We start from the raw sequence: 21,099 nt of genomic DNA on the forward strand, positions 1-21,099 counted from the left end.
GGCGCCCAGTCACCGGTACGACGGCCACGGCAGCCACGTCACCAACGTCTGCTTCACCCACAGCGACTCCCACCTGCTGTCCATCGGCGGGAAGGACACCTGCATCCTGCAGTGGAGGGTGCTGGACAGCAGGGAGCGGCTGGCCTCCGCCTCCGCCTCCGCCTCCTCCTCCACCTCCTCCCCGGAGCCCGGCGCCTGCTGAGAGCAGGCCCATCACATCCTGGTGAAAACTGGACCGAGCAAGGCACAGGGCCTCGCCGCTCCCGGTGGACATTCCTATGTCTCACTACTTCCTGTTTACCACAAATCAAGACTCTTTTTTGTTGTTTTTTTTAATATACTCTGAGTATTTTGTAAGCAGTGTTTGATCGGCTGATGCTGAAGCTGCTTCACGGCTCGCTGACACATGAGATTTTGTACAATGAGCAACATGAAAGTTTTCAAAATAAGCTTTATGTCATTTCAGATTTATACAAGTCCAGAGCTCTGTGTGTGTGTGTGTGTGTGTGTGTGTGTGTGTGTGAGCGAGAGAATGAGACTCAGTTTGTCTGTGTATTTGTGCAGTCCTAATCAAACTTGTAAATGTCTGAATTCGTTACTCTGATTTGTCCATCTGTCGGTTTGAGGGTTTGTTTGCCCTCGGTTCTGACTCGCAGGCTCTCGTCATTGAAGCCAGGTCCCTGTCTTATTGAAATCATTCAAAAACCTTGAATGCGAAGAAAAACATTGCAGGACAAAAGAATCCTGACAGGACTGAACCTGTCAGTCGACACTGAGGGCTGAGCCCACTTTTGGAAGTCCCCGCCAGTTGCTTTCGGCTTCTTTTCTGGACAGATCTGCTCATCGTACTGGACCCCGTGTGTCACTGCTCCTCATGCCTTCAGACTGTGACCGGCCCGTTCAGCAGCTCAAAGTAACCCACAGATCAGTACACTTGAAAATCATTACACAGTTCTGCGTGTATTTAAACCAATACTGTGATGTATCAGTCAAAGCTCTCAATAAAAACGTGAAGACTGGACTCCTGCTTCGATGGACGCACCTTCACTCACCTCCACCTGCAGCGCTCTGTTCATGGTTCTCATCTCCTTTGTCTGCATCAGCTCCTGAAGCCCGTTCCATCTGCTGGAGATCGTTCAACATTCACACTGGAACATCCTCAGCAGGCTTCAGGCTCAACTTTCACTTTATGCCGACGACGTGTTGGTGTTCGTCTTTGACCGTATCGACTTTAAACCTGCATTTTTCCCCTTTATCCAAAGTTTTGGTCCACATTTAAACTTGAAGAGTCTCCATCTGGTTGATCAGTGTCACATTTCAAACTCTCACACACTTTACACTTCATAACTCGGTTTTCAGCACCTGAATCAAATCTCTGATATCTGCTTGAATGATGAAGAACACCTTTGGAAGTCAGTGTAGTCAGAACGTAGGGAGAACATGCAGGAGGAACATGTCAAAAAAACATACAAGCAGAACATTTGAGAACAAGAAGAGTCCCAGTTCATCTGAGGTTCTAACTGTAGAGGTTAAACAAATCATTCACTTACTTTCTGAAATTCAGAGCGATTAAAGAACCACATGCAGCCTGAAAACCTCCAGAGGAACTCGACTGTCCCAGGTAGACGGTTACTGAGATTACAGATTATTTCTTTAAAACTGACAATAACATCATAACCCTGGTAGAAAACATCATTGTTTCCAGGAAGGCTCGAACTGTCTGATGATCGCAATGATAGAACTTAAGTGAGGTTTACATTTTCATGAATATTACAACTCATGAATATAGTTTAATTTACTATTATTCCTTTGAAGTTGAACTTTCAAAAGGTTGTGAATAAGAATAAGTGGGTGTTTAAATATTCTGTCACAGAATCTGAGCGTTTCAATTATTTTCACATATTTGAACAAAAGCTCCATAAAGGATTAAATATCCTGGTTTCCTAAATGAAGTGACCTTAAAATGTCATCTGAGGTTCAGCTGAGTTACAGAAACGGAACAACACGACGTGTTTACTGTCAACTTTTAATACGTCAGGACTTTAAATATTGAAAATTAAAGGGATGGATTCAGCGTCATGGTTTCAGAGGATTTATCAGTAGAATTTTGAAAAAAAATGAAAATGTATTTTTCCTTTACAAGTAATAGTACTTATATCATGTCAGTGAATATGTGTGTGCGTGTGTGTATGTATATAATATATATATATATATATATATATATATATATATATATATATATATATATATATATATATATATACATATATGTGTACATATATATATATATATATATATATATATATATATATATATATATATATATATATATATATATATATACATATATGTATATATATATATAATGTGTGTGTGTGTGTGTGTGTGTGTTTGTTTATTGTCTAACCCCCAAGCTGGATGCGTGGCAGGAACAACATCTGCGCTCTCTGTCCAGGAGAAGAGTCAGGTTTATACCCTGATAAAAGTCATTTAATTATATCTGAGAACACCTGAAGAAAACATGTCATTAATACCATCTGAATCACATATCTTAAGATCAGTTTTATGTGTGAAGATACTGATGATATGAGACACGACACACATATTTTATTATAAAGATAAAACATAGAAATACAAAGAAAGAACAGAAAATTTGTAATTATCCAGGAAGCGAGTTCTTTTGTTTTTGTGTCTGAAAAATGCTCCTCAGTCCTCCAGACCAGCACAAACTGTTCCAGAGTGTGCAGAGCTGCAGCGCCCCCTGTGGGCCTCAAGAGGAACTGCACAGGAAGCGTTTCCATGGATCAATAAAGCGTTAGAACTGTGATATCGATCACCTCGGGGTCTGACTCTTTATCAAACAAATGAGAACAGTTCTTTATATCATATCACACTATTTTACTGCAGAAAAGAGATGTGATCACTGAGATGGATTGATTCGTCCAGGATTTCTTATAACGGCATGAAAACATGGTTATTATTGATGAGTGACCCTGATCGATGCTTTCATCTGGAAACTGAAACAGACCCAGGATTCTTGAGTGTATTTACTGAACATACCGAGTAATAAACCAGAGCTCACTGACATGATCTTTGTCTGATCCCAGCTGGAAAATGTAGTTTATACTGATTTTTGTTTTAATATTGAGATTAAACTTTGTTACAATTTTCATTTTTCACTCAGTCCTGAGATTAAAATCATATTATTGACTCTTTCCTCTACATTTTAGATGTATTCTCAGCTTTTTTCCTCAGAATTCTGACCTTAAATTTTGATGTGTATCTTTGAACTGAACATTCAGGCAGTTTCTTCTGACCTTATTCTCACAATTCACCTTAATTTCTAACTTTTGGGGTCTTTCCTCCAAATTCTAACTTGAATTTCACTAATTTCATATTTTTTTTGGGGGGAGGATATTTTAGAAAAACTTTGTCTTTCAGACATTTTTTAACTTTTTGCCCTAATTCCTAAACGTGATCTGGACTTTTTTTTACATTTTTTTCTCACAATTTGAATTTTTTCCCTCTTAATTGTAAGTTTTATTTTGGTGAGAACTTTCTGACTGTTTCAAGACTTTTTCCTAAGTCTGGCGTCCAGACGATCATGTAGAATTTTGATTTGTGTAATGTTGATATTTGTATTATTCACTTCAATGACTTTTTATGCATATTCAAAATAAATAAAAATATTATTTATAGGATTTATATTATTTATAGAGTTTTAAGTTGGAATTTAGCCTTTTTACTGAGATATTTTTAAAAAAAAAATTAATCAGCATTTGATGTAACTTTTTCTTGCGATTTTAACTTTAATCTTAGAATTCTTTTCAGTTTTTTATACAGATTTCTGAGATTACAGTCAGTGTTACGACATTATTTAAAAAAAAAAAAAAACTCTGATTATATTTTCTAAAGATGATCGTTTTAATGTGATTATTCTGCCTGGTAATGAGTGTTTGACAGTCAGTCGGAGTTTGGAGTGAAGCGTCGGGACGCGGTTCGGACCTTCCGGGCTGCTGGGAGCGTCTCGTGAGGCTGACCCGGTGAAGTTCGGTCGCTTTGATCCGAGACGGAGCGAAAAGTTGCAGCAGCTCCACGTGCCGCTCCGGAGCCATTAAAGCGCGAGGAGAAAGTTAATTGTGGGATGACGGAGATTGTCGACGATCTCCGAAGATGACGCCGAGCGCACGAACGAAGGGGACCCGCGAGTGTGTGTGTGTGTGAGCGAGCGTGTGTGGATGTGTGTGCGCGCGCGGCGCTGAACTGAGCGGAGGTGAAGAAGAGGAGGATGAAGCTGGGAGCGGAGGATGGGAGGAAGAGTGGAGTAAGAGACAGGCTAGCTGTGTGTGAATGAGTGAGTGAGTGAGGAAGAGGAGAGGAAGGTCGTCCGAGGGAGCGAAAACAAAGACTTGTGTATCCGCGGAGGAGCTCCGGAGCATCGCTTAGCGGAAACTTTCAACTTTTTTACCCGCCACGGCTCGGCTTGTTTTGCCCGGAGCCGGCTTTTGTTTCGCGGCGGGGGTGTCTGCGATAAATGAAGGAATAAAATAGATCCCCATCGACCTGTTTCTGCCCGCGCGGGGGAAGACCCGGGGACCGCTTTTGATAAAGGTTACGAGAGAATGGCGGCCAACATGTACCGAGTGGGAGGTAAGGACTGTTTTACATTTTAAGACCCCCCCACACACAGCGTGATTGTTCGGCAGCAAGGTGGCTAGTTAGCCGCTAGCTGTCTGCTCGGTTAGCCGCTAGCCGAGGCTAGCCGCGTTAGCGCCCATGGACGTCAATAAGCCGTCCGAAGAAATGAAAAATGTGTGCGGAACTCCTCCGCCGGGGCTCGGTTGGCTCAGCCCGGCGGTCTGCCGGAGCCGGCTGTGCATTTAATAAAACTCCCCGGTTCATTTTTATCCGAAATGAACTTTTAGAACAGATCGCCGCGAGTTGGTTTCGCCGAAAGAGCCCGCGGCTGGCGGCTGTGGGGCACAGCGAGCCGCTCCCGAGAGTCCCAGCAGTGACTGCGGGACCCGGGCAGCTTGTTTCGGTCGGAGGTAGCGCCGCGGCGGCGCTGGATGGTCCCGGTCTGCTGACGCGGAGTCGGTCCATCCGTCCTGGAAGTGAAAGCCGTGCTAGTTAGCATTAGCCGCTAGCCGCTGTCGGGGGGTCAGTGCAGCGGCTAGCGGCTCATGCTAACTTAGCATCGCGTTCATTTTAGAGGGAGACGTCGCTAGTTAGCTTTAGCCGCTAGCTGTCTGAGGGATACCCGCTCCGGAGAGCGGCGGCTCAGCCCGAGCCGGCTCGGCTAAGCCGAAGCCCGCTCGGCTCGGCTCGGTTCGGTTCGGCTCGGCGGTACGCGGGCTTCGCTCCGCCGCCGCCTCGGCCATCTATCTTCTTGTGCAGCGGAGCTAGCCTCGCCCGGCGGCGACTTGGCTAACTTCACTGTGTTCCCGGTTATTTAAAGAGAACTCCGGCGGGTGGCACCGGGAGGTTCTTCCCCGCACAGAGTGAACTTGTCACGGGACGTGAGCGCGGTGTATCCCCGCTGAGTGAGCCGGGGGGACTGGTGTTGAGTTGTGCACGGTGGGTGAGCGGGACGCCGGCACGGGCTGCTTGATGCCGGCTGAACCGCCTCCGTGGTGCGTTGGTCGGGTTGAAAGGTCGGAGTGAGGCGGGCTGGCCGGGGATGCTGCTCCCTGGCCGGGTGGGAGCACCGGGCAGCACTCGGTGTCTTCTGCGTGGCGGAGCTGATCTCCGCTGATGTCCGCCGTCTGAGGCCCCGCTGCCAGGCTGCGGGTTACTCGGGTCATCTGCCCCGCGATCTGCTGCTCAGCCCGCTCGGACCCGGTTCCCCGGGGGAGTCGGGCTGACTGATCCACTGCTGCATTGTCACACACCGAACTGAACTGAACGGGGCTCCGAAACTACTCTGTCAAACTTCTCCGTGAGTTTGGAGGAGGATAAATAGACTTCATTTAACGTGTCTGGCTCTTTTACCTTCTGGCTCATGACCTCTGACCTCTGCCCTGTATCCACCACAAGCAGCTCACTTCTATTGTTGTCATTTTTTACAGTTAATTGCACGATTGTCTTAATCACACTTCTTCTTCCTGGTGTAATTAGCAGAAAATGACTCCGTGGTGCCTGGAAGCATCATTTATTCAACCAGGCTTCTGTGACCTCTGACCTGTGAGCATCTTTAATCATGTTCAATAAACTTTATTGATCCAGTTTGGGAAGTACTTATGTTGCTGCAGCATCAGCAACAAGACAGTGCAATAAAAACACAGACGTATCTAACATCTTCCTATAAAGTGTAATTACTGCATAATGCCTGTAAGGAAGAGTAAAATTTAAATATGTCAACATCATGATGTGACTCTATTCTCTCTGGAGAGAGGTCTTGCTCAGGAATCGAACCTGTGGACTCTGGATCCCAGGCCGGGCTCTCCAGCCTGGAGGCCGCCGCCGCCCTCGTGCATATGCATGTTCACCATCTGATGTGTGTTCTCGCTGACTCACGTGGCCGGTTCTGCTCCCGGAGTCTTCTCTGGGCGTCGTTCAGATAAAGAACCCTGAGAATTCCAGTTTTCAGATGCTGGTGTGAATTATTTTCAGAGCTGATCAGAGTGTGAAACATGAACGTGCTCCACTCCGGCGGTTCTACTGACTGGATGTGCTTCAGCCTCATTATCAGGGGTTTTGGTTCTGCAGTTTGTTTTCAGTGCCCGTTCTTCACATTTGTCCTGTTTCCACCTGGTCTGGTGTTGACAGGGATGCAGGATGCAGCTCAGTCCGGTTCTGGTGCTGAGGAGACGTGATCGTCCTCCAGCGGACTGAGCACTGAGCGCAGGGCTCTGTTCCGGTGGGAACCAGTCGTTCTGAGAGGACGTCCAGTCATGCAGGGCTTCCCTCGTTCTTTTACATCATGTTTCAGAAAGTTATATTATTTCTGAAATGTTCATCCAGGGAGGGCTGAATGAGCCCCGGGGAGAAATTCTTAAATCCCAGAGGATCAGTGAGCTCCAACGGTAGCGGTTCTTTAGAACTGAGCTCTCCACCGCCTTTAGTACCAGCAGTGTTTAGAACTGTCTTAACAGGGGCTTAAGGACAGCTGTTGGAACTTTCAAAATAAAAGTTGCTATCCTCTGTGTGGGGCCCGGTACTGAATGATCCATGGACAGTTTACTCTGCCAGCTCAGAGTAATTATCACCACATGAGTGTCAGTGCAGGGGATTTCTTCAAAACAGCGCTTCATCGATCTTTTCCAGAACATTATTTTTTTAATGTTACATCTGATAAGAACACCGGCAAAGTGCTGGATGGATATCCATCCCTGTTCACAGCACAGCTTCCCGTCACAGTCGGGAAAACTGACCGACGATCCGAACGGTCAGTGGCGCTGAGAGCTGCTTTCCCCACGTCGCCCAGCCCGACTGGATCGTTTTAGAATGTCTGACATCAAACTTGACCATAAAAGCTTCATTTTTCAAAAATTCATTCATGAAAGATCCAATGTCGTTTATCGTAAAATGTTAGTTTTAGGAGTTGTCTTTATTTTCACCTGCCTGAAGCGTCTCACTCTGAGCCACCTGCTCCCTGGCCCCGCCCCCTTCATGTCATCTGTCAAACATCTGGTCCGTGGACTCCAGAGGGTCCAGTCCGGCCTGTGAGCTGATTGGTTAATTTTTAGTTTCAGCAGGATTGATGGAGACAGAGTGTAGAATTAGCATGATGCTGAACTTCTACTGATTTCACCCAGAATTGTCTTTGCGGTCAGACTTTGAGAAGGAAGCTGAGTTAGTTTTCAGAACTCAGGGTTCAGACTCAGACCTGGAAGACCCAGCTGGTGTTTGAACCCATGACCTTCAGCGTGTGAGGCAGGAGCTCTGTCCACTGCTCCACCTCATGGCCTGGGCTGAGTGTGTTGCCTGGTGTCTTCTGCGTAGCTGTTTCCCCCTCCTGTTGGGCCCTGGGGTCAGGGGTCAGAGGTCACCCCGCCGTGCGCTCTGCTCCATACATCGCAGCCCGCCGCTCACGCAGGCTTACGTAACGCGGCGTCCACACGGGCTCCCCGGGAGCCGGCACAGTAGCAAGGTGAAGTGGTTTAGTTACATAAGAGGGACAGTAAAGGAGGCGGCGGCGTGACGCTGCAGCCTGCCTCCATGCTCAGAGGGAATCTTCAGTTCCGGCTCAGCGCCTCTCCGCTCCTCCTCGGCGCACGGCGTCCGGCCCGCCGCTCAGAGCAGACGGAGGGATTCCTGCTCAGCTGGGGTTTGATCCGGCCCCCCGGAGTCCTCCTGCCGCCGCCGCCGCCGCTGCTCCCCCCTCCAGAGCCGGAGCGCGTCCTCGCTGCGGCTCCGGCCGCTGTTACGTAACGCGCTGATGTTGTGTTCCTTCACCGCCGTCGAGGAGAACCGTGCTAACTGGAGCAAGAAGCTCTCTCCCGGGCCGAGGCGGCGAGGAGCGCCGCCATCAGGGACCCGGCGGGGCCGAGCCGCCATCAGGGACCCGAGACAGACCGGTCCTGCTTAAGACCCCCAGCTTCAGATGGACTGAAAGAGACCAGGAGGGACAACCAGTCAAATGACTAATAACACGCCATCAGAGTAGAGCCACAGATCCCAGACGGCGTCGCCGCCGTTCTGAGGAGTCCAGGGACCAGGCGGGGAAACGGGGCTGAAGCGTTTCAGAGGGAGGACCCTGGGTGGGGGCGACGCCGAGAGTTGATCCACATTTTCAGGGTTTTTTTGATCGTTTCTGCATCTGTACCAAATAAAATATTGAAGTGTTTCTTCCTCTCTCTCTCTCTCTCTCTCTCTCTCCATGTTGACTAGTTTAAATGTGGACTAACTCGCCCCGCTCTCGGACGGGCTCTAACCAGGACTTAAACTGGTCCAGCTTCCAGATCTGCTTTCTCCTGAGTTCAGGATTATTCTGACCTAATCCCCCTCCTCCTGCTTCTGCCCACGGCCTGCACACACATACTCACTCTTCAACAGGGTGTGTGTGTGTGTGCGTTTCCTCCTGCAGTTGCTGGAAGTTGTGTGTAAATGAGCCTAAAACAGTTTCTTCTCCGTTTTACTGAATGAATTGAACCCTGTGTCATCTTTAAGCTTCGTGAATGCGCCGTGCACGCTCGGCGTTGTGCACGCTCGGCGTTGTGCACGCTCGGCGTTGTGCCCACCCACGTTGAGGCCGTTGATAAGTGTGTTTCCCTCGCAGTGTGTTCCAGCTGTGGCGCCGCTCAGACGGTTAGCTGGCCGGGACAGATAGCCTGCAGCGTCTGCAGTGACAGGTAGCGCTCAGACCGCCTCTGGCCCCGCCCTCCGCCCGGCAGGGGGTCTGGGAGGAACCCGGGTACAGCCAGGACCTGTTCCCTCAGACTGGGTTTACAGGAACGGAACCTTTCTGCCAGGCTCTGTGACGCCTGCTGCTGGTCACCAGCTAGTAGAGCATCCAGTTCATCCACAACACCTAATGTCACTGCTGAGCTGCTCAGCACCGAGCTCCAAGGAGTGCTACATGCTACATGCTACATGCTACATGCTAAAGGGTGTCAGGCTCACACTCCAGCGATGCTACATACTACATGCTAAAGGGTGTCAGGCTCACACTCCAGCGATGCTACATGCTACATGCTAAAGGGTGTCAGGCTCACACTCCAGTGATGCTACATGCTAAAGAGCTTCAGGGCTCATTCTCCAGCGATGCTACATGCTAAAGGGTGTCAGGCTCACACTCCAGTGATGCTACATACTACACTCCAGCGATGCTACATGCTACATGCTAAAGGGTGTCAGGCTTACACTCCAGTGATGCTACATGCTAAAGAGCTTCAGGGCTCATTCTCCAGCGATGCTACATGCTAAAGGGTGTCAGGCTCACACTCCAGTGATGCTACATGCTAAAGGGTTTCAGGCCTCATGCTCCAGTGATGCTACATGCTACATCCTAAAAGGTTCCAGGCCTCGCACTCCAGTGATGCTACATGCTACATGCTAAAGGGTTCCAGGCCTCACACTCCAGTGATGCTACATGCTAATAAAGACTAAAGTCTGACTCGGGGAGCTCAGTCTGGAGGCTACAGTGTGTGGATCGATGCCCCGTGTTGCGCTGTGTGTAGCGTTAGCGAGGAGGTGGTTCGTGGCGATGCGCTGTGTTAGCATTGTGCTTGCATGTGGTTGAATTAGACTTCCTGACATTTAGTGAGTGGTGTCGGTGCGTCCCTGCCGTGAGGGACGGGAATCTCTGCTGAATACTGAAAGACATGCAGCGGCAGGATGGCGTGTGTTTCTGTTGGATGTTAGCATGTCTGCATTAGCGGTCCACCTCCTCGTATTGATCGTGTTTCCTCTTTACGTGTGAAGCATCGTTTGCGGACGGTGGAACGTCTTGACTGTTGGCTGGCTGGGGTTTGGGTGAAGCCGGGGCTGCTCGGCCTGCCGTGGCTCTGCTTCCTGTCTGCGTTCATCGCGTCTGAGCAGCTTCTGCACAGCCTCACCACACGAGCTGGGGTTTCCTTCACCCTCAGCGTGAACTCGCAGGCTCGCTCTCATCGGGCCTTCACTGAGGAGCACTGGACCGAAGGGAACCTGGACAGGAAGGAGCCTGAGTCCAGACGGAGCAGTGTAATGTAATCCATGCGGGAATACACACCAACACACCGGCTCCAGGACTTCTGCTCAGATCAAGGCCCGGTTGATCCCTGGAGATCAGCTCACACTGCCGCACACACTCGTCCCTCTGACACACTTCCTCTTCTCTTCCAGATTATGTGTACTTCGAGAACTCCTCCAGCAACCCCTACCTGATCCGGAGAATAGAAGAGCTCAACAAGGTGTGCACCCTCCCCTCACACTGCACTTTAACCCACACCGCCGCCAGACACACACACACACACACACACACACACACACACACACAGGGCTGTGTGTGTTGTGGCTTCCTGCAGTGTGGGGACGCCAGTACAGGAGCCACTTATGTAACGGCGGAGCGGCAGAGCGGCAGGCTGGTCTCCCAGTCCAGGATTAAGCTGCTTTATGTAACGCCGCTCCACGGCTGCAGCTCAGGACAGTCTGGAGGGACGCGCCGCTCAGACGACGTCCCCGCGTTCACTGCCGCCTTCAGGCCGACTCCGGCTGGAAGACGCTCACGTCCAAACATGAAGGCGGTGTATTGAATCGAATGAACTCACAGACAGACTTACCTTTTGGGTTTCCTTTCAAAATAAAGTTCCATGAAGACCAACTGGTCCACATTGAAAACACACCTTAAAGAACCAGACTCGAAGGAGACAGACGTTTAGAAAAGCAACTGTGTGTGTGTGCGTGTGTGTGTGTGTGTGTTAACCTGTGGCACGCTCTCTCCTCCAGACGGCCAATGGGAACGTGGAGGCCAAGGTGGTGTGTCTGTTCAGGAGGAGAGACATCTCAGGCAACCTCAACACTCTGGCAGACAGCAACGCCCGTGAGTATGAGCGCCGCTCTCTCTCCTCGTGCTGCTGATGTGTGGATCACATGGTGGATTTATCGACACACACCGCTCTCGCCTCACCTCACTGCGACCTGCTGCTCCCTGATTGGACGGATTGTGACTCAGGTCTGTCGCTGTTTCGAGGTCCGGTGGAGATCCTCGATCGAGCTTCCAGTTCCGCCGTGGTTCCAGGGTTCACTCAGAACTGAAGCCCACTGTGTTTTAGTAGAACTGAACACACACACTAGGATCAATTATTTCACACACTTGTCTTTTAATTTAAAAAGAGGGAACAAATTTTCTTTTTTGAAGTAAAGTCTAGCTGCAAACCAACTGAGCTGGAGACAGACGGAGCTCGCCGTGGACCCAGGCCTGTTCCTCACCGCTGGATTTACTCTGATTCAAGCCTTTGTGTCCTGCTGCTCCTGTGAGCGGAGCGCTTTATTTTGAAGGATCCTTCCGCAGTGAACTCCCGGTGGTGAAGGAAAGAGAGAGAGCTGGACTTCAACTCCAAATGCAAAATGACAGAATTTTAAACATGCATTTTAAAATGTGATTAATCACGATTAACTATGGAAATTATGCAATTAATTGCCATTTTTATAAATCTCGAAGGCTTTATTTGAAATACACACAGAAGGAAAACGCAGTTGGGCTGTAAATGTGGCGCAAACAGGGCTTTAAAAGCAGGGCCGCTCTTGCCCAGTGCATTATGGGACGTGTGGCTGCTGGGGAGAACCTGGAGGTGTGGTGGAGTTCTGCTGGTGGTGCAGGTCCCCGGTTCTGGACCTGGACCCGGGTCTGGACCTGGAGCTGCTCTCTTCAGCACCATTAGCTCTGCCTGCTGGAGAGCTATTGTCTCATTGTGCGCTCCCTGGCCCTCTTCCTCCTCCTCCTCTTCCTCCTCGTCTTGTGTGTGTGTGTGTGTGTGTGTGTGTGTGTGTGTGTGTGTGTGTGTGTGTGTGTGTGTGTGTGTGTGTGTGTGTGTGTGTGATCACAGAGCTCGGGGGGGGGGGGGGGGGGGGGGGGGGGGGGTAGTTGGGTGGTGCTAATGATATGCAGGCTGCTGAAGACTGATCCCACTCAGTCATTACCCCAACACCAGCAGCCCCCCTTCCTCCTCCTCCTCCTCATCACAGGCTGCAGCTCCAGACAAAGACTCACACACACACACACACACACACACACACACACACACACACACACACACACACGCACACACACACACACACACACGCCCGGAGTGGTGGGATGTGAGGTGTGGCAGCAGCGGTCATCTCCTCCTCTGAAGTGTCCTCTATCGCCTCAGTTGAAGTGTGTCCGCTGAGCCGGACTGAGCTTGAACTCAGCCACGCGTCCCGGAGCCGTCTGTCCTGGCCCTCGTCCCGAGGACCCCACTGGACCGCCTGACGGCCCTGTCTGGGCCCCCGGGCCCTATGTCAGACTGTACTGGGGACTCCAATGGGCGTCGTTATCAATCTGATTCTGCATTGATTGTGGGGATGAAGAGTGTGAGAGGAGGAGGAGGAGGAAGAGGAGGAGGACTCCATGAACCTGCTCCTCTTCATCTCCTCTTCCTCTTCCTCTCCTCCTCTTCCTCACATCAGTCCTCCATGATGAACAAAAGGCCCTTGATCTGTCCCCGAGGGCCACACAGCACGCAACCGGTTAAATCTTGTGTGTGTGTGTGTGTGTGTGTGTGTGTGTGTGTGTGTGTGTGTGTGTGTGTGTGTGTGTGTGTGTGTGTGTGTTCAGGGGGGGATGGGCGCCTCAGGTTCGGTACACAGGGTTTCCTACTTTGTCTGGCAGGGACTCGCCGGACAGGGGGAGGAGGGGGAGGGGGGGGGGGTTGAGAGGTTAACAGAAAAGGGGTGGGGCTTAAGGTACAGTCTTGCCACCCCCCCTCCCCTCTCCCCCTCCTCCCGTGCCCTCACTGACAGGGTTTCCCGTGGCTGAGTGCAGGGGCGGAGTCCACGCAGACAGAGCCATGGCCCCTCCCCCTCCCCTCCTGCTCGCAACAAATTACTCACCCGCCTGAAATTAGGAATGCGCAATCTAGTGGCCACACACACACACACACACACACACACACACACACACACACACACACACACACACACACACACACACACACACACACACACACACACACACACACACACACTCTGGGCCCTGTGTGTCACATGTGCTGCTAGCGTGGAGTAATCCGCTGCAGCACAGGAAGTCCTGGAGCTGCTTGAGGAGGACCGGGGGGTTTGAGGGCGACTCCGGCCGCCTCGCAGCTGGGGGGCCGCTGCCTCAGCCTCAGCCCCCCCCCCTCACGTCCGCCGGGCGCTGCGCTCTTGTCTTGCAGGAGAGTTCGAGGAGGAGTCGAAGCAGCCGGCGCTGGCCGAGCCACAGAAGCACCAGCTGAAGCACAGAGAGCTCTTCCTGTCCCGACAGTTCGAGTCCCTGCCCGCCACGCACATACGGTACCGCCTGCACCCGGCGCCGGTCCCGGGGGGGGGGTCTCTGGTCCTGGAAACTCACACACAGTCTCACACTGTTGCACACTCACATAGAAAACTAGTGCATACTTCTTGTGGGGTGAATGACAGAATACACAGTTCTAAAGTGTGTGTGTGTGTGTGTGTGTGTGTGTGTCCTCAGGGGGAAGTGTAACGTCACCCTCCTGAATGAGACGGATGTGTTGGCTGGGTACCTGGAGAAGGAGGTGAGCCCCCGTCCGTCCGTCCGTCCGCCCGCCCCCCCTCCCCTCACTGACCCCCCCTCCCCTCACTGACCCCCCCCCCCCCCCCCCTCTCTCTCCTCAGGACTGCTTCTTCTACTCGCTGGTGTTCGACCCGGTCCAGAAGACGCTGCTGGCCGACCAGGGGGAGATCCGGGTGGGATCCAAGTACCAGGCCGAGATCCCCGACAAGCTGGCAGAGGGTGAGCGGCACGGTGCAGTGGAGGGCTCTGCTGGGGTCACCCAGGGATTCAAACCCACACACTGTCCTTCAACACATTCCAGATGGTTCAGACTTCATGAAGTCAAACATTCAGTCTCCGGACTGGACGAGCAGCAGAGAACGAGCTGAACTGGCAGCAGGCAGCTGGTTAGTTGCTGAACACGTTACAGTTCAGTTCCTGTTCTAATGAAGCGATAGGTGAACAGCAGCAGTGTGGTGTCCAGGACATGCCCCCCCCCCCCCCCCAGCAGGTGGAACTGACCCCTCCCCCTCCTGTCCAGGTGAGGCAGACACCCGGGTGCAGGAGAAGCTGGAGACCAAGGTGTGGGACCCCAACAACCAGCTGAAGGACCCCCAGATTGACCAGTTCCTGGTGGTGGCCAGGTAACCCCCCCTCGCCCCTCGCCCCCCCCCGGTGGCCGTCTGGGGACACAGCAGCTGTGTCCGGTGGTGAAGTGGCTCCCTGTGTTTCAGAGCTGTGGGGACCTTTGCTCGAGCCCTGGACTGCAGCAGCTCCATCCGCCAGCCCAGCCTGCACATGAGCGCCGCCGCCGCCTCCAGAGACATCACGCTGGTCAGTGTGTGTGTGTGTGTGAGTGTGTGTGAGTGGCTGGCGCCCCCTGCTGGGCGGCCTGGCTGCTGCTGTTGAAGCGAAGCTTCCTGTGAGGTTGCCTGCTCTCTCACGCCCCCGCCCCCGCCCCGCCGTGCGCCCCCAGTTCCACGCCATGGACACGCTGCAGAAGAACGGCTACGACCTGGCGAGGGCCATGTCCACGCTGGTGCCCCAGGGCGGCCCGGTGCTGTGCCGCGACGAGATGGAGGAGTGGAGCGCCTCCGAGGCCATGCTGTTCGAGGAGGCGCTGGAGAAGTACGGCAAGGACTTCAACGACATCCGCCAGGACTTTGTAAGCCCCGCCCCCTCCCGTCCTCGCGCCCCGCCCCCTGCTTCCTGTTTGACGCGGTCTCCTGTCCCCCAGCTGCCCTGGAAGTCCCTGGCCAGCGTGGTCCAGTTCTACTACATGTGGAAGACCACCGACCGCTACATCCAGCAGGTACTTCCTGTCCGCCGCCGTCCGTCTTCCTGTCTCCAGGCAGGACGCTCACCGTCTCCGTCTGTCCCTCAGAAACGGCTGAAGGCGGCGGAGGCCGACAGCAAGCTGAAGCAGGTCTACATCCCCACATAGTGAGTATCTTCCTCCTGCTCCTCCTCCTCCTCCACCCCTCCCCCACTCACCTCTGTCCCCCCTCCCCCCTCCAGCACCAAACCCAACCCCAACCAGATCATGGTCCCCGGCAGCAAGCCGGGCATGAACGGAGCGGCGGGCTTCCAGAAGGGCCTGAGCTGTGAGAGCTGCCACAGTGAGTCCAGCCGCCGCCACCGCCGTCTCGGGGTTTAGCGCCCTCAGTCTGGCCTGACAGGCTCAGATCCGTGTCCGTTAGAGGGCTTATTGAACCTGCCAGTCCTTACCCAGGGCAAAATAGAGCGAGGGATCCATTCAGACAGCCTGAAAGACGATGTGAAGGGAACAACTTGCTCCTGCAGCAGACCCTGTCCCCGTCTGTCCCTGCAGCGACCCAGTCCCCCCAGTGGTACGCCTGGGGCCCCCCCAACATGCAGTGCCGGCTGTGCGCCTCCTGCTGGATCTACTGGAAGAAGTACGGCGGCCTGAAGACGCCCACGCAGCTGGAGGGCGCCGCCCGGGGCGGCTCGGTAAGTCCCGGCCTGCTGTGCCCGCACGCCGCCGTCCCCCCGGCGCCGCGCGCCCTGACCCCCGTGTCTGCCCCGCCCCCCTCCAGGAGTCGGGCCCCCGCGGTCACATGACCCGGCAGGAGGTGCAGGGCCTGTCGCCGTTCACCCGCAACGAGGGCCGCGCCAAGCTGCTGGCCAAGAACCGGCAGACCTTCATCCTGCAGACCACCAAGCTGACCCGCGTGGCCCGCCGCGTGTGCCAGGACATCCTGCAGCCGCGCCGCGCCGCCCGCCGCCCCTACGCCTCCATCAACGCCAACGCCGTCAAGGCCGAGTGCATGATCCGCCTCCCCAAGGCCACCAAGAACCCCGCCAAGAGCAAGCTGGTCCCCCGCCAGTCGCTGGCCGCCATCGTCAAGGACCTGGGTGAGAGCGGCTCCGGCCCCCGCCGCCGGGACGAGACTCGCCGCCGTGCTCACCTGCGTGCGTGTGTGTGTGTGTGTGTGTGTGTGTGTGTGTGTGTGAGCAGCCATCTCCGCCCCCCTGAAGCTGAAGGCGTCCAGAGGCCCGCCGACGCCCATCAACCGGAACCAGGCCAGCCAGCCCCGGGGGGGCCAGAGCCTGCTGGGCAAGAGGGGCTTCGACAGCGTGAGTGCACACACACACACACACACACACACACACACACACACAGCCGCGTCCTGCCGCGGTCTGACCCCCTGCCCCCCCCGCAGGCCGCCGGCGTCCCGTACCCGGCCAACGGCAGGCCGTACTCCTCGGTGGTCCGGACCACGTCCCAGTCCGTCATCAAGAGGCAGAAGGTGTGTCAGGGGGAGGCGCCCAACCCCGTGGTGTTCGTGGCCACCAAGGACACCAGGTACACACACACACACACACACACACACACACACACACACACACACACACACACACACACACACACACACACACACACACACACGCACCCTCTCTGCTGACCTCCCCCCTCCCCCTCCAGGGCTCTGCGGAAACACCTGACCCAGTCGGAGATGCGCCGGGCGGCCCGGAAGCCTCACCTGCTGGTGCGGATCAAGCTGCCGGCCCCCCCCCCGCCCGCTGCCGCTGCCCCTCCTGGCCTCCAGCACCAGCGAGCCCATCGTCCTGGAGGACTGACGGGGGGGTGTGGTCTCCCCTGGTTCCAGTCTGCTTCAGCCCCTCTCTCTCTCACACACACACACACTCTCTCTCTCTCTCTCCCTCTCCCTCTCTGCCCCCCCCCCCCTGTTTTTAACTGTAATTTAAATGGCGCTGATGAAGCCGGCCTCCGCTTCAGCTTCACGTCTCTGTAAATATCCCGGCGGGTCAGGACCCCCTGTTCGACCCCCCCGCCCCTCAGCGACGCCCCCAGCAGGCGGGCGACACGGCGACCCCCCCCCCCCCCAAAAATGTTTTCAGGGTATTTTTGCAATAATGGTCTCTTTAACAGCAGAACTGTGTGAACCCTGACGCCCGGTTAGCTTTTCTATGTATAATTTAATCCCTGTTCTGTTTATTTGTTTGTTTTTGTTTATTTTTGTGGGGTTTTCCTCGTCGTGTGTCCCCTGCCCCCTCAGACCGGTGGAACCCCCCCCCCCCCCGGGAGACTCCATGTAGCCGATGAGCCCTGCCCCCTCAGCAGGCCTCTCCTCTCTCTCCTCCCGGGGATCGAACCGGGGTCCGGGCTCCCTGAAGCCATACCGCTGAAGAGACTGAATCCCCTCCCGTCTCGTCTCCGTTCTCCCGGTTCCTCCGTTCGCCCCCCCTCCCCCAGTGGGCGGGGCTGGGCGGATCTGGGCGGGGCTCCTTTGTAAGATTTCTCAAAAAAATCAAGAAGAAAATAAAAGTGTTGTTTGTAGCAAAAACTGATGTGTGTATAAAAGAAGAAACCAGAGTGTCGGACTGGAGCCTTTTCTACATCCCAGCGTCACTCTGCTCCTTCATGGGGGGGGGGGGCGTTTCAACCAGGCGACGTTTAAAAGGGACGGGGCGACTTTTGTATGACGGAGAGACCAACATGCTACAACTGAAACTTTTTCTCAAGTGTTTTTTATTCCGACGTCTCTGTATCCTTTAATGTATCTTGATAAGAAAAGAAATAAAGATTTTTTTTCTTGGTGGTCAGACGCAGCGTGGTGGTGTGAGAGTCCAGGCCGACGGAGAACTCTTCAGCTCTGGACTGAACCCGCTGAAGACGCATTAAACTAACGTCACATCAACTGGAACTGACGTTGATGGAGATTAAACCCACTGAAACCAAATGAATTCCAGATTCAACCCATCGAAGCCACATGGAACTGAGATTAAAATGAAACCACTCAATTTTGACATTAAACCCACTGAAACAATTTATATTGAATTAAACCAACTGAAACCACTTTAAGTTCAGATTAAACCCAGTTGAAATCACTAAATGTATCACTTTAATCACTTTAAACTGAGATTAGGCTGAAACCCAGGGGAAATGAGAGGGACTGCTGGGAACCCTTGGGAACGTGGAGTCTTCCTCTGGTCCTGACCACCCTGGGGTGCAGGTCATGTGACAGGATGGGACTTCCTCAAAGTCTTCATGTGACTCGTAATCAAATATGAAGGAAGTTAATTTTCAAAAACTATTAAACTGACAAGAAGGAGTCACATCTGGATTTCTTGAAATAGTCCCGATGTGGCCTCGCTGTCACAATAACATCTTAATGTAATGCTTTTATTCTGAAGATAATGAGCAGAAACGTTCAGGATGGAAGGAAATTCACCCACAGGTGAATCCTGGGAACCAACAGAGACTCCTCCCATCCTTTACAAACCAGCCTCAAGACCACCAAGAAGCCAATTCTAGGGATTAACTGAAGTCGTTTTAAAGATAAATGTATGAATGAAGCTCCTGGAGGAGAGGCAGGGGTGTTGGAGAGGAACGTGACCTTTAGGCTCACTGCCAGGTGCTGAGCTCCAGTTTACCGACCGCCCCTGAACGCACCGCGGCGCTGCTGCAGCCTGATTGGTCGAAGTCGCCTCGAGCCGAGCGCACCTGAGGCTCGTTAAGGCCGGAAGTTCAAAAGACAGAGCGCGGGGTCTGGATGCGGGACTCTGAGAAGCTGCAGACCTTCAGGACCGAGCCGGACTCTTCTCCAGACCCGACCCGAACCGAACCGAACCGGACCGGACCGTGCTGTGCTGCAGACATGCTGGAGGTACTGAACACAGCCACCTGTTAGTGGGAATAATCTGTTTTGTTTTTTTTTTACTGTTAATGACAGTTAAAAGTCAATAACTCCACTGTCAGACAGAAGGTGTTGTTTTATGAATGTTTTTGAAGTTTGAGGCAGAGGAACAGCTGAGTCCGTGATGGTTGTGTTCTACTCGACTCAGCTGCTGCCTTTAGCCGCCCACTTCTTATTTTACCATTTCTAAATAATCCCCATCGGTTAAAAGCAGCTGGAGTAAGGGGTTGTGACCTCTGACCTCTGGTTTCCCCCTCAGACCAGCGGTGACGACCTGTTCCTGCCGGCGGGTCCCGAGGTGGAGCTGGTGGACCAGCTGCTGTCCGGCCTGGACGGGGACGGGGACGGGGACGGCGGGAGCAGCGGCTCCCTGGCCAAGGCCTTCCAGCCGCTGCCGGAGCCGCCGCGCCCCCCCGCGGTGCCGTGGGACTGCTCCACCCGCTACAAGACGGAGCTGTGCAGCAGCTACTCCAACAGCGCCGCCTGCAAGTACGCCGAGCACTGCCAGTTCGCGCACGGCCTCCACGAGCTGCGCGCCCCCTTCCGCCACCCCAAGTACAAGACGGAGCTGTGCCGCAACTTCCACGCCACGGGCTACTGCTACTACGGCCTGCGCTGCCTGTTCGTGCACGGCGCCGCCGAGCAGCGGCCCGTGGTGCGCCGCCGCCGCAACGTGCCCTGCCGCAACCTGCGCGCCTTCGGGGTCTGCCCCTTCGGCACCCGCTGCCTCTTCCAGCACGGCGAGGGGCCGGACCCGGACCCCCCCGCGGCGGAGAAGACCCCGTCCGGGTCCCGCCCCAAGGCGGCCAAGACGGAGTGCCAGACCTTCAGCACCTTCGGGTTCTGCCTGCACGGAACCCGCTGCCTGTTCCAGCACGCCGTCCCCAGGAAGCCCCGCCCCGAGCCGGGCCGCGTCTCCCGCCTGCCCTCGGCCACCTCCGCCGGCTCCTCCACCTCCTCGTCCCCCCCGCCCTGCACGCCGTCGCCGTCCCCGGACGCCACGGCCCACAACGCCTTCACCTTCTCCAGCCGCCACCTGAGCGAGCTGCTGCTGCCGCTGGCCCTGCAGCTGCAGGGGCTGGACGGGGACGGGGCCCGGGGCCCGCCCGGCTGGGCCGGGGGGGCCGTCTGAGGGGCCGGCCGGGTCCAGGTCCGGGGGGGGGGGGGAGCTTCTGACTCAACAAGCACTTTTTGTTTTCCCTTTTTTAATGGTGTCTGAGCAGGTGGAGCCGGCGGAGCGGCCGGACGGCTGGTTCTCCCGACGCTGCAACTCTGAATGTTTTAACCTGTAAATAAAGTTTTAACCCAAACTCCAGCTTCTCAGACGTTCCTTTATTGGGATTAAACCCTGTTAAGGGGACGGCTCCGACCCAGGCGGTGCAGTGGAGGACTCGGTCAGGGTGTTGTGGGTTTGAATCGGCACTGCCCTGTGTCCCTGAGCAAGACGCTGATCCACGTTTTGCTCCCTGTGATGGACTCGAGGCCCTTGCCCTGATCCTGTGAATTATAAGTTAGGTTTTTAACAGCCCTAGATTAATGTGATTACCTGACAACCATTTAAAATCGTTAACCAGCCCCTCATGGGTGTGAGGGCCACACCCCCAGAGGGAGGGGCCTGACCATCACTGATACGCAGGACCTACGCAGGGTGTCGAAAACTCGTGAGATCTGTCAGAGGAGCTGCTGTGAGCTGTTCCAGAGCAACTCGCCGCTACCTGGCCCACCTCTCTGGTTCATGCAGGCAGGGGATTGGAC

General features: G+C 54.0%; 3 protein-coding genes across 4 annotated transcripts in view; all 3 read left to right on the plus strand.

Annotated features, from left to right (window-relative positions):
• eml3 (EMAP like 3) overlaps positions 1 to 1,021 on the plus strand; it is a 32,127-nt gene extending 31,106 nt beyond the window's left edge. For both annotated transcript variants that reach the window (XM_030088445.1, XM_030088446.1), the window contains one exon: positions 2 to 1,021. In XM_030088445.1, coding sequence (XP_029944305.1) covers positions 2 to 202 — 201 coding nt within the window. In that variant the 3' untranslated portion in view covers positions 203 to 1,021. The remainder of the gene's footprint in view (position 1) is intronic.
• A 3,200-nt stretch (positions 1,022 to 4,221) lies between these two features.
• mta2 (metastasis associated 1 family, member 2) lies at positions 4,222 to 17,403 on the plus strand. The gene is given in 18 exon segments (XM_030088451.1): positions 4,222 to 4,650; positions 10,768 to 10,835; positions 11,371 to 11,464; positions 13,824 to 13,941; positions 14,120 to 14,183; positions 14,284 to 14,401; positions 14,703 to 14,805; positions 14,896 to 14,995; positions 15,138 to 15,326; positions 15,399 to 15,473; positions 15,546 to 15,604; positions 15,680 to 15,780; positions 15,993 to 16,132; positions 16,219 to 16,537; positions 16,641 to 16,759; positions 16,846 to 16,988; positions 17,109 to 17,192; positions 17,194 to 17,403. Coding segments are annotated over 18 exon segments (1,992 nt in total). The 5' UTR covers positions 4,222 to 4,622; the 3' UTR covers positions 17,264 to 17,403.
• Positions 17,404 to 19,183: 1,780 nt separating this feature from the next.
• Positions 19,184 to 20,476, plus strand: cth1 (cysteine three histidine 1). The gene is made up of 2 exons (XM_030088375.1): positions 19,184 to 19,314; positions 19,604 to 20,476. Exons 1-2 carry the CDS (start codon positions 19,201 to 19,203, stop codon positions 20,474 to 20,476), a joined length of 987 nt encoding a protein of 328 aa, XP_029944235.1. The 5' UTR covers positions 19,184 to 19,200.
• The last annotated feature ends 623 nt before the right edge of the window (positions 20,477 to 21,099 follow it).

The sequence above is a fragment of the Salarias fasciatus genome, chromosome 3, assembly GCF_902148845.1.
Source record: "Salarias fasciatus chromosome 3, fSalaFa1.1, whole genome shotgun sequence".
NCBI lineage: Eukaryota > Metazoa > Chordata > Actinopteri > Blenniiformes > Blenniidae > Salarias > Salarias fasciatus.